General features: G+C 37.9%; 1 protein-coding gene across 1 annotated transcript in view; it reads left to right on the top strand.

The window, feature by feature from the left end:
- AHR (aryl hydrocarbon receptor) overlaps positions 1-18,651 on the top strand; it is an 84,763-nt gene that overhangs the window by 60,118 nt on the left and 5,994 nt on the right. The window contains exons 5-10 of the mRNA XM_084620487.1: positions 2,976-3,099; positions 7,526-7,656; positions 8,091-8,293; positions 10,494-10,603; positions 13,623-13,764; positions 14,586-15,843. Coding sequence (XP_084476613.1) covers positions 2,976-3,099; positions 7,526-7,656; positions 8,091-8,293; positions 10,494-10,603; positions 13,623-13,764; positions 14,586-15,843 — 1,968 coding nt within the window. The remainder of the gene's footprint in view (positions 1-2,975; positions 3,100-7,525; positions 7,657-8,090; positions 8,294-10,493; positions 10,604-13,622; positions 13,765-14,585; positions 15,844-18,651) is intronic.

The raw sequence follows: 18,651 nt of genomic DNA, 5'->3' as shown, positions 1-18,651 counted from the left end.
TCCTAAAGCTTCAGTGCTCATATTTAGTCTTTGATAATTTACATGGAAAATCTCTAAATTGAATATTTTGAGTTGGATTACTTTGGTACTATACTTCTTTAGTATTAGCTGATATAGTAGAGAAGGGATCTTGCACCAAGCAAAATAGGAATATTTTTCCAACATGTTAAGCAAGTCAGGGAACTTTCACAGTTAAATTGTCTGTACTGGAATAAATGTTTGAAGTCATATGAAATGCTGCACAATTTACGGAGCTGAATGGTATGTAATTCACTAGAAAGGTAATTTCAATAGAAACTTTTATAAAATGAACTACATATGCTTTAAGGTTAGTTTAATTATATATTGGGTTAGCTTACTGGGTTTTTTTTAGTTCCTTTGAGTTTTTGTTTTTCTTTTTCTTAAGTATAGTACCTTTTTTGTAAACAATTCACTGTGTAAGTGAAGGAATTGAGTTTTTGTTTAATGATAATATCACTTAATATATAAGCCAAACAAATTAAGTTGTGCTGCAGAATAAAAAAAAAACCTGTTTCGTGGAAAATGATCGTACTGATATCTGGAAGGTACAGTTGTACTTAATCTCTTCACCACCTGGGATTAATACAGATCTCAGTCTTGCAGGGTGCTGGATATACAGGAACTCCTCACTTAAAGTCATCCAGGTTAACGTCGTTTCGTTGTTACGTTGCTGATCAGTTAGGGAACATGCTCGTTTAAAGTTGTGCAATGCTCCCTTCTAAGTTTTTGGCAGCTGCCTGCTTTGTCCACTGCTTGCAGGAAGAGCAGCCCGTTGGAGCTACCTGGTGGGTGGTTGGAACCAGGGTGAACTGGCAGCCCCCCATCAGCTCCCTGCTCCCCTAAGTTCCCTATGCAGCAGCTGCTCAGCAGGCTATCAATTGCGGGCAGTTCAGCTGTCCCTCCCCCCACTGCCATGTGCTGCTCCTGCCCTCTGCCTTGGAGCTTCTCCTGGAGACTGAGACTCCTGCTTGCTGTGTGGGGGGGAGGGGAAGAAGAGGGGGGCTAATGTCAGGGTGTCTTCCTCCCCCCTGCTCCTGCACCCCGCTTACCCCATCTTCCATAGAGCAGGGGGGACACATGGACAGAGGGAGCTGCTGTCTTAGGCAGCAGCTGCAGTCAGGTCTCAGCTTGTTGAGCTAGTTAACAAAGAGTGTACTTCTGACCCCACTCTTCATACTTAAAGGGGAAAAGTGCATCTTTGTCTCTCAAACGCACACAGGGTGTGTGTCTCTGGCTCTGTCTACCCTCCTTCCTTTCCTCCTGCCTTGTAGAGTGTGAATGTTAACCCATGAGGGCTCAGCCAATTGCTAGTTCATCATTTAGCAGTAAGGCATTCCCTGGGAAATATCCCACCCTCTGACTCCTCCACCTCAACCAAGCTTCGCAATCATCATCACTGTGTACCAATATTAAATTGTTTGTTTAAAACTTATACTCTGTGTGTATATATGTATACTTTTTTTATAAAACATGCATAAATCAAAGAACTAATTAGTTTGAGCTAAACTGTTGCTTCTGCCAAAACCATCTTATATCCCTTATGTCTTTGTTAGATACTGTGAGTTGATATAATGGTTGGTACCACAGAAAACAAACATTTTTCTAAGAGAACCTACAGCACAGAAATTTATCTTAATTTACTGATCCTGCTTTTGAAATTATTTTCTTAGCTTTAAAGTTTTCCTTCAATTCTTTCTCACCCCCTGATGCAGGAAGTTCTTAATTTTTGGCTCACGTCCCATTCTTAGTCACCATTACTGCAGATAAGGCAGTTTAATAATTAAAGATAAAAATGGACCTTAGACAGGGAAAGATTTCAGGCAAACAAAACCAACGTTCATAGTTTATAGTTGTCTTATATTTGTGAGTTTCTTCGGAACCTTGTCTCCTAGCGCAACTGTGCTCAAGTCCTGACTGGCACTGTGTTTATTTTGCTCCTATATAAACTGGAATGTGCTTTAAAAAAAATCCATTTCATCTTAGGCTCATAGATATTAAGGTCAGAAGGGACCAATATGATCATCTAGTCTGACCACCTGCACAATGCAGGCCACAGAATCTCACCCACCCACTCCTGCAATAAACTTCTCACCTATGTCTGAGCTATTGAAGTCCTCAAATCATAGTTTAAAGACTTCAGGGTGCAGAGAATCCTCCAGCAAGTGACCTGTGCCCCATGCTACGGAGGAAGGCGAAAAACCCCCAGGGCCTCTTCCAATCTGCCCTGGAGGAAAATTCTTTCCCTACCCCAAATATGGCGATCAGCTGAAACCCTGAGCATGTGGGCAAGATTAACCAGCCAGATACCCAGGAAAGAATTCTCTGTACTAACTCAGATCCCACCCCATCTAACATCTCATCACAGGCCATTAGGCCTATTTACTGTGAATAGTTAAAGATCAATTAATTGCCAAAATCATGTTATCCCATCATACCAGCTCCTCCATAATCTTAGGTCTTTTGCCCCTACTGCTTCCCTTGGAAGGCTATTCCACAACTTCACTCCTCTGATAGTTAGAAACGTTGGTCTAATTTCAAGTCTAAACTTCATCTCCTATTTTAAAAAAGAGGGAGACGTATTTACCATTGTCATTTCTGAATATGGCAAAGCTGTTTTTTCTTTTTTACATTTCTGTTAGGCTGTCATGGACAATGAAGACTGAAAAGTAAAACCTTGATAAATTAAGATATGCTGAGCTTTTGTCAGAAGAAAACCAAAATATAACAAGAAGGAATTCAATTCTAATGGGCAAGACTAGATTCTTTTGAGCATTTACAAATGATTTAATGAAACTTTTTCTTCTTAAATACAAATTGATGATATTGTACCTCTAGTGAGATGGATTGTAATATCCAGTTCAGCAACCAGTCATGTCATTGAAGTCAATAAGATGACTACTTTGGTACCGTCATCAGAGATGTCTTATTCTCTCAACTTTTTTCTTTGTGTATAGTCTGATATTATACACCAGAGTGTATTTGAATTGATTCATACAGAAGACAGACCTGAGTTTCAGCATCAGCTTCATTGGGCGTTAAACCCTGCACAACCTTCAGATTCTGCAGAGAGAATACAAGGTGAGAATGCAATCAGCTAGCTTAGTTGCCTTTCATGTATTTGTATTCTGAATAATAAATTCTTATTTCTGATAACCATTTATAGCATTTAACATGACACTTACATAAACAAGATTTTAGTTTCACTTTAAATGAAAATTACAGGTGGAAAATCATTGTTTTGAAGTGCAGATCCCAAGCCTTGTGCATCGCATCACTACTCGTTAATTTCATATTGGGGTGAAATAATGTGATGCCTAGGATGGATACTATGTATCCAAAAGTGCCCAAATGTGATTTTATTTCATAAACTGAGGATAGGAACACACATAACAACCAATCAATTTATCTAAAGATCTCTGTCAGGAGGGAGTAAAGGTCTTAATCATCTCTCTTTAAATGAAGCGGTGTCCCTTCCATGAAATTATGCATTTATTACACATCCTCTCCTGATACTGAGCTTGACATCAAATTTGTTAGCTCAGTTAGGACGTCACTGAAATTGTGTGACATCCCTTTTTAGCACTTTTGACCTATCTTCTGTGATGGCTGAATCAGTGCATTTGTCACATCTTAGCACTGGAAAAGTGCATTGGTGGCTGTGGAAGAGTGACTTTTTATTCCCCATACATATATGAAGTCTCTCCCATGTGCACCCCCTCCTGGGTGGGAGCAGGCAAAAGAACAAAAGGTAGCTGAATACACAAGAGGGATGGCCCTTAAGACCAGAGACTATCCTAACTGGCCTCATGGGGTAGGTGCCAATTTGATCTGTTGGATTGAGAAGCAATTAGTGAGTAATATATCTCCTACCTATAGGGACTGGGAGAGCTGCCTTTATGGCTGGCTTCCTGTAATAACAAAGGAACTGAATCCTTCCTAGTAAAGCCACCAAACTAGTCAGTATCCAGGTAACCATGTGGTTTCATGGAATCACAGGCGATTAGGGTTGGAAGAGACTTCAGGAGGTCATCTAGTCCAACCCCCTGCTCAAAGCACAACCACCCACAACTGAATCATGTTTGGAGATACTTTCTTTGGTGCTAACATTTTTACAATTTGTATTATTTGGAAAACTATCCAAAAGTTATATTTGAATTATCATATATACTAGCTTCAGTGATACTCTTAGATTGAGCTTTAATAAGGCTTTCGTACTGCTCTTCTTATAGCAATGAAAATGGTATTTGGGCCTTCACCATTGAAACTGCATGACAAAGAGGACAAAGACCATTGTTAGGTTGAAAACATTTTGGAGAAGTGTATTTTGGCATTGTAGTTTTATAAATGTGTGGGCCAGGTCCCCTCTTCCTATTTATTATTGGATTATTTCTACTTTGAATCCAGCAAACAAGGAATAACCCATATTGTGGTCAATCTACCTACATAAGGAAATTTGATTTAAAATTTTCCAATTTCCCTTTAACCTTCTTCAATTGCAAACAGATGGCATACTTAAATATTTAATAAGATAAATGTCCACTAAGCTAGGTAGGAGAAGACCAAATATCCTTGACCTATGGTCTTGGCTCATTTAAAGCTCAGTGTGCCTCACAGTTGTTCTTGTGCCTAGTACAAAACAGTTAATTTGTGTTTGTGACTCAACTAGGTTTTTATAGTGTTTATACCAGATCTGGATCAATTTATACATCTAGCTGAAAACATTCTACAGTGAACATGTCTTTTGATTTAGTGTTGGGACTTAATTTAGCAAACAGCTGTTGTCAGAAGACATATTTGTATAGAGTGATTTACTTTAGAGTGAAAAAGCATTCCAAGATTAAAAATGCCTTTTAACAGCACAGAGCAATTTATAAATAATGTGTGAAAATGTGTGAAAAGGTAAGACAATAGCTTAACTCAGCATCAATTTTCACTTGAATGATGGAAGTAATGCAAGAACAGAGCAGGAATATTAATGCTATGCAGTACTTTCTAGTTTACTTTAAATTTTAACGGTTTTCATGCCAGATTACTTGTAAATTGGGAAAATACAACTTTCGGCTCTTTGGTCTTTTTTATTATTATTTAATTCAGATACAAAACAGATGTCACTTTTATGATCACGAGGACCCCAAAATGTTAGTGAAAGCATTTTAATTCAGTCATCTCGTATACATATATTTGTCTTGATTTGTACTTTTAGTGACCAACAGAATAAAACTGCTATGGACACCGAACAAACATTTTACCTATTGTGAGGCATGGCTGGAATTAAGGGCAGAATGGAAAGGAAGAGTTCATTCAACTAGCCATCCATTTACTGGACGTGTAAATCAGAAAATTTAGTTTCTGTTAGAAACCATTAGTTTTCAGTGTAGTACAAACATTTCATGTTTAAATTGTAAATTGTGTGTATAGCGTGGTAATCTGGATTATTAACACGTTTTCATGAAATATGTTCAAAATTTCAGATGTAGTTCTGCTGTGGAGGGAGCCTGCTGTGTTAGTACTAAGAGTAAGATTAAGTCTAAGAAATAACAGGACAGCAATTGACTACCCCAGACCATACTATTCAGGTTACGCTATGTCGATTTCTGTTACAGAATGTTTCGATGAATTACCTGAGTTGTTAGTGTTAATGTTCATATTGCCGTTTTTGGCATTCATAGTTAATTATAAGGTGTTTTTTTTTAACGCCTTGAAATTAGAGTCCAGATTTCATGACCTTTCAGATCACTGGATCCAAAAAAGAAGTGCCAATGTGTACGTTTGTGTCTCTTCTATTTCTAAGGAAGTTAGAAGAAATGTTCAGACATTCTTGAGTGCAGCTGTACCATGGATAGTTAAATGTGGATTGTCGAACAGTGTTTCAAGACTGTCTAAAATTACTCCCAAAATAGTGTGAGAGAATGGTACTATAGCTAATGTGCAACTCATTTACTTTATTACTTTTGATATATGAGAAACAACAAATTAGATCTTGCTTGAGATCTGGAATTTAATGTTTGGCTTTTTTTTCATACATCAAAATCAGTTCCCTCACTTGACTTTGTGTAATTTTTCATTGATACTGTTAGTTATTGAATTTCTATTAGAGTAAATGCCAGAGCAAATTTTGTGTAGGTTTTACGCACCTGATTAGTTTATTTTAATCAAGCTGTTTGCACAACTCCAAAGCTACGGCATATATACGGCATAAGAGATCTTTCAGAGTAACAGCCGTGTTAGTCTGTATTCGCAAAAAGAAAAGGAGTACTTGTGGCACCTTAGAGACTAACCAATTTATTTGAGCATAAGCTTTCGTGAGCTACAGCTCACTTCATCGGATGCATACCGTGGAAACTGCAGCAGACTTTATATACACACAGAGAATATGAAACAATACCTCCTCCCACCCCACTGTCCTGCTGGTAATAGCTTATCTAAAGTGATCATCAGGTGGGATGATCTACAACTACAAGAGATCTTGTAGTTCTTACTGTGGCAGTTTTCTCAATTTCACCTGTACATGCATATGAATGGGGGGGGGGGGGATGTATTGCCTGCAGAGAGTACTTCATTAACTAACGTTGAACAGACATAGTACAGTAATTGTAATGTGTAACATCATGCAGATCATATGATCAGTTTGCAGGTTACTGATGCAGTGTTTTTTGCATTATGTTTCTTGGACCTTAACGGTTGAAATATAAATTAATGCCTGAATGTCACTTCAACAGCAAATAGTTATCCTAAATTGCTAACACAGTATCGTTTTACCACCTCAGTTACACATCCTAAAGTTGCACACGCTTCTGATGGGTAAAATGACACACTGATTTCATGATCAGCACTGTACATAACAAATCTTGCTGTTTTTGTTGTTTCTGTTCTGCACATGCTATTGAGACATCACAATATATGAATATGAGACTGTTTCTATAAAAATAAGCATTTAACAAGTGGCAGTATGCACAACAAACAGAGCAGCTGATCTGTGGCACTTTTCCTGTTGGATTTTGTTAGATGCGTAGAGAGCTGTGATTTCTTAACGCAATACTAGGCGTGAACAGGAAATGCTGTAGGATTTTCAAAAGGACTCAGTGGAGTTAAGTGCCTAATTCCCAAGGAAATTAAATGGGAGTTGACTGCCAAACTCCCTGTTGAAAATCCCACCTGTAAGGCAGTGTGGACACTCCCCATGGAGAAATCTAATTTTCCAAGACTGCTTCAAAATCTGAATCATAAACTAAAAAAAGGACTACTAAAGAACAACTAGGAGGTGTGCTAGACACAATTCTACAGTATGATAAACAGTTAAACACGATCCTATCAAGAGAACTGATATTTAAACCATTTCTAGTGGTACAGTCAATGTAGGTCTTGAGGATGTTTCCAATTTACATTGTTCATGTTCAGGTCATGACCTGCGATTTTGTTTATGGGGCGGAAGATCATTTGTTTTAGATAGCCTTGACTAGGTGTTGCTCTAAAAATAACCCTTATAAATAATCTTTTCCTGTAGGAGATAATGGCTTTTCACAGCCAGCAGCCTATTATAAGCCAGAACAGCTTCCTCCAGAGAATTCTTCCTTTATGGAAAGAAATTTCGTCTGCAGATTACGGTGCCTCCTGGATAATTCATCTGGGTTCTTGGTGAGTATACAATTATATAAAGGCTTCCACTGTTGCCTAAAGTGTATAAAACTAGAGAATGGTGGTAATGGTGCCTAGGAATAAAATAAAAGGTTCTTTGAATCCATCTCTGCTTACATAGGGTTCAAAACAATTCAGCTTTTTTTTTTACTAGTGATGTTCTGTTTTACACTGGGTTTTCTGTATTTGCTTTTTGAGATGGGTTTATGGGGTAATAGATTTCTAAATGACAGACATCTAAGTATAGCAGCATAACTCTATTTAAAAATATATATATATTAATAGCAAGGCCCAAAGCATGAATTTAATGGACGTTAAAATAAGTTAAAATCTGCCACTTTTCAGAGAGGTGTTTTTTTTTAAATAAATAAATAAAGTTTGAATTGTAAATATCTCTGTCATCTGTGATCACTATATATTTTCCTCATCTGAAGGCCATGAATTTTCAAGGGAGATTAAAGTTTCTTCATGGACAGAACAAGAAAGGGAAGGATGGCTCTCCTGTCTCTCCTCAGCTAGCTCTATTTGCAGTGGCTACCCCACTGCAGCTTCCATCCATCCTTGAGATACGAACCAAAAACTTCATTTTCAGAACTAAGCACAAACTGGACTTCACACCTACAGGCTGTGATGCAAAGTAGGTACACGGTCATCTACGTAGCATGTTACATTTCCCTGTACACTTGCAGCTGAAATGGATCTCTGCACCTTTAAAGTGTTTAAATGGGTACCTTTAGGTGAGCATTGGATGTGATTGTGTATTCGGGTGGTAAGTAGTATTTTATCATTAGGTTTTTCTCTTCCACTGCTGGAAGATATAAAGCACTTGTAGATAGAAGGGGTACTGTCTATGGGTATCCGCTCAGAAACTCTTTGATACCTGTCTCCTGAGCATTATCAAAACAAAAAATTGTTCTGAAGAAGTATTTTTATGAATTAGAGATAAAAGGTAACCCCTGGGAGGGATGATTTAGAATACTCTCCATTGATGAAGATGAAGTTCACCCAGATCAAAGCATCTTTCTCACCACTTCCTCCTCCTCCTGCTCCTCCACTACACCTTTTCAATTCAAATAGATGTAAACTACTATGGAAATGTGATTTATTGCAAATTAGCTATAAATGAAACGAAATTCTACAGAAATTAACCACATGAAATAACTATTTTTCACAGTGCTTTGGACCAGTTCCCAAACCATTCTTTTTTCTTCATTTAAAAAAAAAATAAACCCTACTACATTTCTAGATCAAAGTAGCACAACCATGCCCCAAGCATGGCAAAAAGCCCACTAAGTTGATTCCTCTTACAAGATAAAATCCTCTGGCCTCTCCTAAGTTTTTTCCCTTCTCCCTTCCTTTCTGAGGTCAGATTTTCAAGTGTTGTCAGTGCTTTAAATCTTCACTTCCATTTATGATTGGGTAGCCCTGGTCAGATTCCCCTGAACCCATGCTGCACAATGTACAGCCAGACTATCCTCCACCCTTTCGTCAGTATATGAGTGTGTTTTTCCCATGTTCCCCCAACTACTACTAATCCCAATAAAGAAAAGTGAATATGCGAATAAATAAAAGAGAAGTAAAATTTTACTAGCCATGAGATTGCTAACTTCATCTCTTCCTCTTTCCATTTTTGTTTTTGTATTTATTCTATTGTCTTACCTTCCATCTCCCATTTTTCTTTTTTTCATTCACAAACCATTTATTCTTTATTTTGTCTGTTGTTTCCTTTCCTTTTTATTTTCTCTTTTTTTAATCCACATCTCTTTCCCTTTTCCTTCTACTGCATCTTCCTTTATTTGCATCTTCAATTTGTGCCCCAGATGTCTTCCTCCCTAGTCTTTCCTTCCACTGAGCTTTCCACTGTCTAAGTCGCTGGGAGATACTCCCAGCTCCTTCAAAATTCTTGCCTCTTCCATTCTTCCTCCCCCATTCCTGATAATATCCTGTTGATCCTGCTGTGGCCGCGAAGGGCTCTTATAGAATCCTGTTGACTGCTATGGAGCATGGTGCTACTGCCAGCACAACTCTTCTGTGTTCCCTTTAGTACAGTGGCGTTCACGTCCACTCCCATATTGAGCAGCTCGGGTGAGTGGCAGCTGGCGTGAAATGCAGGAGATAGAAGCGGTGTTTAATAACTGGAGGAAGGAGGTGCTTCCATTTTTTTTAAGAGAAGTGGGAGGTTAGAGACGACATGGGCTTGTGTGCTGCAGAACAAGAGCACACAGTGCCAGCCTCCTTTTGCTCTGAGCAACCACCTAATTGCACTATGAGCATCCCCAGACTCATCAGTCACATAAGTGGCATATTCTTGGACACACTTTTGACTAGAATAGATGTAGAAAATTGCCTAGAATACTTCTCTAACTAGCAAGGAAATGTAATGCCATATTTAGGCACCTACCAGTAAAAACATGGCTTGATTTGCGCGCACACACACACAAAAGTGCCAAGCAGACTAGGGGTCCCTTTGCAGAAAGTGGGAGCTACTGCATGCACAGTAATTCTGAAAATTAGCCCACTTTGCATATGTAACAAAATACAGAATTAGGAGCCTAACTTTAAATGTCTGTTTTTGGAATATCCCAATTCATGTTGTGGAAGCATTTCTGGATTCTGAAGGTAAATAGGTAAATAATAAAGGCCTTATGGCTCATGATGTATTTGCTAAATTTTGTAAGAAGAATCGCATTAAAATCTTGTATAAATCTTTATTGTAAATACTGATGACATACTCTGCTGTAGCAGAAATGTTTAGCCCAGATTGATTAGTTCCTGTGCTCATACTGTACGTTGATACATCAGTAGTGCTACAGTTTGTTTTCCTTTTTGTCTTACAGAGGAAAAATTGTGCTGGGATACACTGAAGCAGAGCTGTGTATGAGAGGAACAGGATATCAGTTTCTTCATGCAGCTGATATGCTTTATTGTGCTGAGAATCATATCCGAAGTAAGTGTAATTTGGCATCTGTGTAAGGCAGGCTGCTAAAACAAAGCAAAGATTACATTTATACTAAATGTTATGAAACACAAGCAAAATTAATCTAGTCATTTACAAAATAAACACTTTTCTTTATACATGTCCTTCTGCTGCATATAAGAGTTTATACTGGAAGAAGAAATATTTAATATTCCTATCTGGACCCATTTTGGTTAAATATCCTGGTTCCTGTCATGTCCTGCTGTTCACAGTTCTTGTTCTCCACAGCCCAGCTGCTGCTATTTCAACAACTTCTCCTAGGGAGATGGATTTTAAGATAGTTCTCAATTTAGCCTCTTACAGGAAAACTTTCTATGATCTACAGGCACTGTCTCTTTTACTCTTCTTTGGAGGTAATATTTAATAATTTCCTGCTATCCCCTTACACATCTGTAGTAAATCACCTAGACTCTGCTCTCCACTGATCATTTGTAAAGCAAACTGTTTAGCTATCCCCCACTCTATATACCAAAGGGGTGACCAGTAGGCACACAGTCCTCCCTGACCTGTGAAATCTCACATGTGTAAGTGGACCCCTGTGTCTGTTCAGAGCCCCATTAATAATCTGTCAGATCTGCCCACGCAGATCAGCTTGCAGGTTTGGGAGCCCTAAAGAACAATTTGGTGGCACACTCAATCACCCCCACCCAAATCCGATCATGCAATGAATGTAAATATTACAAAGGTAGCTTCATTACTTCCAATTTCTGGCTGAGACCAGGATTGAAAATGGTGGCACCGAAGGGAAATTTATCTCAAACATTTCAGAACCTCAAAAGATGGGAGGTTTTTTAAAATTTTTAAAATGGGAGAAGGTTCAGGGAAGAGATGGAATAATTTTTTCCCATTGGTTTTCCCCACTCTGGTGCGAAGTATATTAAATGCCTCCTTATAAAATAGATTTTTTCTATTAGGGACTCTTACAAACTTTTACTTTTTTATTTTCAGTTCAGTTTGTGTCTAGGAATGAAATTATTTATTGTGTCTAGACACAATGCAATTGTGCAATTATTTCATCACTGTAAGTACTATAAAAGTGACAATTGGACTGCAAGATGAAGCAGTGGCAGATAGACTTTTTGAGATAGCATCTGAAAGCTACAATTGCTATTCGAAATACTCACTGTTATAATATTTTCATCATATTAGAGATCTAAAACAACTAAACATTTTCCATCCTTGACTCAAAGCAAATGCCCTGTGTGTGGTGGTGGTGATAATTTTATTTTGTGTTTTTGTATTTGCAGTTGCCTTTCTGCTAGAACAGTGGTTCTCAAACTAGGGCCGCCGCTTGTTCAGGGAAAGCCCCCAGCGGGCTGGGCTGGTTTGTTTACTGGCCGAGTCCGCAGGTTCAGCCGATTGCGGCTCCCACTGGCCGCGGTTCGCCACTCCAGCCCAATGGGGGCTGCCGGAAGGGCGGCCAGCACATCCCTCGGCCCATGCCGCTTCCAGCAATCCCCATTGGCCTGAAGCGGTGAACCACGGCCAGTGGGAGTTGCGATCAGTCAAACCTGCGGACGCGGCAGGTAAACAAACCAGCCCGCCAGGGGCTTTCCCTGAACAAGCGGCGGCCCTACTTTGAGAACCATTGTGCTAGAACAGAGTTTAGAATTTTGTCATTTATGTGCTGTTGTATTTAGCAGTCCCTGCTATTGGTGAGATAATGGACCACGGTGCCATTAAATACTGGGGGGGTTGTACTGAATTGTTAGTGTCTGGAGTGACTCTCAGCAGATCTCCCCTTGGCATTCCAGCCCCTACTTACCACCCAGCCAAACTGGACTTTCTGGTGTAAGGTTATTAAAACCAAAACTAACACACACTAGGTTTTGGTCACTCACCTCAGGTTACTGGATACTTCAGGTTCTAACCAAAAAACAATGCGGGTAGCCAATCCTTAGTAAACTAACTACAGATTTATTAATTAATAAAATGTTACTAAAAAGGTTAAAAGCAGATAAAATACATTACAATTGAATCAGAATATATGAGCCCAGGTGATAGCAGAGATGTAATGTCTGCTAATGGCGGTAAGAGTCTCAGGGCTTTCCCAAAATTAGCTTTTTGGGGATCTCAGTCCAATGGCTCAAAACTCCCCAGTTGAGAGTTCAGCAGATCAGAGAAGGCAGGATCATTCCCAGTGCTGCTGCTTATAGCTGCAAACAGCTTGGTGAGTGTCACTGTTGCAGCATGGGTTTTCGCCTGCTGAGCAAGAATAGGTAATGCAGACAGCTCGTGAATCTCCATTGTTAAACGAAGGACCCTTGCTTTGAAGTTAACCTTTTACTTCCCATCCATACAGAAATAATCAAGTTACATTGATTTATATAAGATAATTGCCGGCCACTCATTTTAACAGAGATAGATAATTGAAGACAATGCAGGTAATATTAATTTCATGCTGTATATACATATCTTTGATCTTAAGGTTGACTGCGTACAGGATACACTCAGACAAAAACAATTCCATCAACATTTTCCTTGATCTCTTATCAACATAACTGAATGGGTTGGTGTCTGCTAGCCCATTTAATATCGCTTTGATACTAGCACACACTGAATTGACCTGATTATATTGCAGTGCCTCTTGACATGCCTTTAAAGGTTAAACGCAGGTGGACTGGCTAGTTCATTTTAAACTGTGCTGGTTTGTCAGTGTCATATGAATATCTTAGAATTCATTGTGATTTTTGTTCTTGTATTTACCCATAGCCTAGGTAAAGCTTTTTGGCAGGCAGATCATATATTCATTTTGTTTTTGTTTTACTTTTTGGGTCCAAATGGGTTCGGTTATTGTATGTCAATGGGTTTATGGAGAACATAATTCTGTAATATGGAAACATACTATTAAGTACTTTTTATACTAGTAGGTAATTGGAGACTTAAATTGCTTTTGAAGTGGAATTATTTTTATAACATGCCAAGTTTTCTTGCTTATTTCTTAATTGGAAAAAATATTAAGCAGTATATTTGACCTTTTTAATTCTAGTGATAAAAACTGGAGAGAGTGGCATGACTGTGTTTAGACTTCTTACCAAAGAAAATGGATGGGCCTGGGTTCAAGCAAATGCACGCCTGATCTACAAAAACGGAAGACCTGATTATATCATTTCAACACAGAGACCTCTTACGTAAGTAATTGTTACAATATGGCAGCTTAGCTTGAAAATAACCAACCTACCATCTGACATAATCTTATTAAGATGCAGGGATTTGGGGGTTATGTTTTTGTTTTTGAATGTTCTCTACCTGCTGCAAAGAGCTTTGGTTTTTTGTTGTTGTTTTCTTTAAAAGAGTTAAAAATTGCCAGTGTTGCAGTAATTCCATCTGTAAATCCCTCCCTTGAAATCTCAAATTGTATGTAGCACTAATTATGGCAGATGCCATGGTGTTCCTCTCAGGAAGTAAATTTAATGAAACAAAGGCACAAAATTGTTCCATCCACCCTACCTCTATTTTTCTCCCTTTTTCTCTTGGAAGAAATCCAGCTGCAGAGACCTCATATATTACTCATAGGAATTAACTTGAGTAGAGTACCTACTGAATTCCATTCCACTTATTATTTAGCATCATCCAGACAAACCCAACACTTACTTGACACGAGAAATGAAAAATATCGAGAGAATTCAGTGCTGAAAAGATCCATACTCCCAGCAAGGCAAGAATAGTAGAATATGAAGTATGTCATTTAGGTTTATTGAATTGCACATTATATTGATTAACCTATGTAGAAGTATTACAGTAAATAAACTCCTTCTACCAAGATCTGTTGCTCATTTTACCCACTAAAGTTAAGTTTTAATAGATTCCTTCATGACTGGCACTTTTCAAGTGCCTACAAATAGAATAGTTCACTTTTTTAATGCATCAATTCGAGGAAACAAACTATACTATTTTATTGTAATTACTACAATACTGTAATAAAGTACTGTATTTTTTTTGTCAATTTCAGAGAAGAAGAAGGGGAAGAGCATTTACGGAAGCGAAACATGATGGTGCCTTTTATGTTTGCAACTGGTGAGGCTGTGTTGTATGAGGTAACTTTCCCTTTGCCTGGCCTAATGGATCCCTTGCAGACAAAGGTTAAAAGCACCAAGGTGAAAGGACCTCCTGCCAAAGCTACACTACATAAAGAATATGTTGATCCAAACTCACTTCTGGGTGTCATGTTAAGACAAGATGAGTCTGTATATCTCTGTCCTCCCGCTTCAGATAAACTTTCTTTTGAGAGAAACTTGTTTACGGACACCACCGATGAATTGGGCAACATTGTTACCAGTGACTGGCAAGATAATCTCTTACCAACTGGAAATAACATCCTGAAACGGGAACAAACCAACTGTCCCCAGGAAAGCAACTTAATGCTTACTGAGGACAGTGCAGAGCTCTTTCAAGATAATAAAAATAGTGACTTGTACAACATCATGAGAAGTCTGGGTATTGACTTTGAAGATATAAAATGTATTCAGCAGGATGAGGAGTTTTTTAAAGCTGAATTTTCTTGTGTGGATGATATTGGAGACATCAACATAACTGATGAAATCCTGACCTATGTTGAGGATTCTCTAAATAATAAGCCTGACTTCTTGTATTCAGGTTGCCATCAGCAACAGACAACGGTTCAGAACTCTGTCTGTTTGGTACAGCAACATTTGGATAAGCAGCAACTTAATCAGCACCAAAAACAAGTGGTTGAGCAGCAGCAGCAGTTATGTCAGAAGATGAAGTATATGCAAGTCAATGGGATGTTCACAAATTGGAACTCTGGTAGTAGTGTGCCTTTTAGCTGTTCACAGCAGCAGCCAGTGCAATATGTTTTTTCTGACATGCATGGTACTACTCAAGAGTTCGCTTACAAATCAGAAGTCAACCCTCCACCTCATGAATGTAGGCAGGAGTTTATGCCTTATAAACAGCCCACAACCCCTGTAGCACAGCTCTCTAGTTTTACCCAAATAGATTTCCCCATTGGACATTTTGACAGATCAATCTATCCTGGTTCTTCAAGCATGGAGGATTTTCTCAGTTGTTCACAACAAGTCCCCGAGAATCAAGAGTGTGGAATAAACTCTCAGCCAGTTATGGTAACTCCTCAAACAAGCTATGCAGGTGCTGTGTCTATGTACCAGTGTGTTCCAGAAACTCAACCCAACCCTATGGATCAAATGCAATATAATTCTATGATGGAGGGTCAACTATTGTTAAATAAGGTATGATAAAGGGCATTGTTAAATTTTCTTCCATGTTCTAATAGTTTTTAGCAGGAAACTAGATGGTTTATGGGATACAGACCTTATAAGTCATTGGATCTGAAACTGATGCAGTTGTAGTAATGAATGAGAGGTACTGTAACTTCTGTTCATTAGCCTGACATGAGCCATGCTCAGTCCAGGTCCCAGGGGATGTGTCCATATCACAGGAACCTCTACCTCTGTCAAACTTATACTTACAAAATATGCTTCCTCTCAAACCTAAAATTAGTTCTTCCAGGCCAAGGCTGAGAAGTGTGGCAGAAGCTTGGAGTATGTGTGTATCTATTTTGTAGGTAAATAGATTGGTGACTGTACAATTGTCTGGCACATTTAATTGTCAATTCATTACTTTACAATAAGAAAGGTAAACTTTCATTGTTTGGATTCTTAAAATACAAATCTTCTCTTTAAATCAACAGAATCTCACTGCTTACTTTAATATATTTTAAAGACCACATTAACATACAAATTTTGATTTTACATAACTTGCATGGAATCATATGAATCCCTGTCCTACATATGTGGAGGTATTGTGAGAGTGGTTTCAAACTGTGGGGCAACATGTGGTACACCATTAAGTTGAGAAACTGGCCTATACATATTTTACTCATGAAATACCACAACATTTTTAAGAACTAAGACTTATAAATATGTTATACATGTACTTTTGTAAAAATTTAAAGTATTTCTTTTGCAGCGTTTAGAGCAATGTTAAGAATATGAGAAAAATTAGCACAAGCTACATAAATAGGGCATACACACAAAAATAAAAATTAAATATTGGTTAGGCCTTGATTGGTGGGACTAATTATCTTAGTGGAGGAAGTTCTAAGCAGAGCATGAACATAAATTATTTTAAGATACACCTATCTATAAAAACACAATTTTCCTTTCTTTAGGAGTATACAATTTTTAGTTTAAAAAACTTCCAAAAGAGAAAACTGTTAAAAGGGTTAAAAGGTTATTCAGAAGCATACCTTAATGCTACAGAAAAGTTTGCTCTTTAGGGCACATTCAAGCAAAACCAGACTGAATACTGATTTAAACTAGGAGTTATGTGCTAATTGTTTTGAATGTGCAAAGTCACTAGCTATATTGCACCTCAGTGAAAGAGGAATGATACGGCAGCAGAAAAAGGTCAAAACAATTATTTCCTGTTCCTCAAGTTACTGATTTAAAAACCCAGGTCTTCTCTACCTTTTTTGTTTTGTTTATATGCAACAGAAAGGAAGAATTATCTGAACATTGAAAATGGTAGCCATATCCATATTTTGCCAAGGAGAGTGCAAAACAAAATAATGTAACACATTAAAATAGTGTAGCCATTCTTTAGAGGACATCTTCAGCAAAATTCTTCCTGGGTAGAATTGAGTACATTAGCAGCTTTGGAAAAAAACCTTCCAATTTCAATACAATCATTTGACTGTAATAGCAGCAAAAATACAAAGGCATGATTCTTTTTCCAAAGAGTGTACATTCTAAGGCCATGATCCTACAAATGCTTGTGCACATGCGTGTAGGTATTTGCAGAATTAAAGCATTAACTGGCATGTAACATACACAGAGCAAGGAAGAAGAATACAATCAGAAAATGTACAGTCTATATTACATCATATCAGAAGGAAAATGAAGACTTGTTACGTTTCTTAATTCTTTCATTAATTAAATAAAATATAATTATAAAATTATAAAACTTCCTTTAAAATGTAGCATGCTTCTGCAAGGTTAATAGCTTTTGCTTGAGAGACCCATGACTGGAATAGCATGAAGATACTTTGGCAAAGTTCAGTAAGGAAACTTACACAACACTTGGCTGCACTGTGTCTCACTCTAGTCGGTGCTATTAATCCTTCATAGTCCTAGATAATAGTGTTGGAAAGCATCTCCTGCATCATCCAAGTTAATCTCCTTCCAATAGTACAGGATTGTCATTTACACACACTCTTGAGCATTGTTATGTTGATGCCTATTTTTAATAACCAATTTAAATTTTCTTTTTTAACTTGTAGGTTGTTAATTTCTCACTATAATACTCATAGCCATTCTAATTATTTCCCATTTTTGTAACTTCATTTTGAAATTTTTTCTCTTCCCGCTCCTCAGCAAAGATATCATGCCAGAGTACTCTAGTGGATTGTCACAGTACTAACAAAATGTACTGTCATACTTAATAGGATATTATAAATAGTTAAAATTAAATCTAGTTGTTAGTCCATGAAAATGGTTAAACCGCTAGAATACTGTGTTCTGCTTTCACCTTTTTGTAGTAATGTTAATGCATCAAAGGGAGACGAGCAACCAGGACAGTCTTATGTTAAAATATATTTATGTCATGTCTATATTTACTGTGGCTGTCAGAAGAGTGAATGATTCCAAACAAGTGTATGTGAGAGAGAAATGGGTGTATACTTGTAGTCGTAATGACATGAAATAAGTTCCGTTCCAAAACCATGACTGTAAATAAAATGAATTTGAGACATGGTTACTGTAGATAGGGAGAAGTTATTAATGGTTACAGTAATAAAACAGGTGGGAAAAAGTGTATGGACAAGCATTTTGTGTCAGTTACCCTTTTTATGATCCTTCTATCCCTAGTTAGTTTCTATATGACAAGATTTGTAGTTAAGGTCCAGAAGGGACTGCTGTGTCTATGTCTACACTGCAATAAAAGCCATGCAGATGCATGGCACAGCTATGTTTGGCCCAGGGCAGCTGACTCAAGCTTGCAGGGCTATAAAATTGCAGTGGGGAGTGTCTCAGAGCTTG

The sequence above is a fragment of the Lepidochelys olivacea genome, assembly GCF_965140295.1.
Source record: "Lepidochelys olivacea isolate rLepOli2 genome assembly, chromosome: 2".
NCBI classification, from domain to species: Eukaryota; Metazoa; Chordata; order Testudines; family Cheloniidae; genus Lepidochelys; species Lepidochelys olivacea.
Note: the sequence above shows the minus strand (reverse complement) of the source record. Positions and strands in the feature narration are given on the sequence as shown.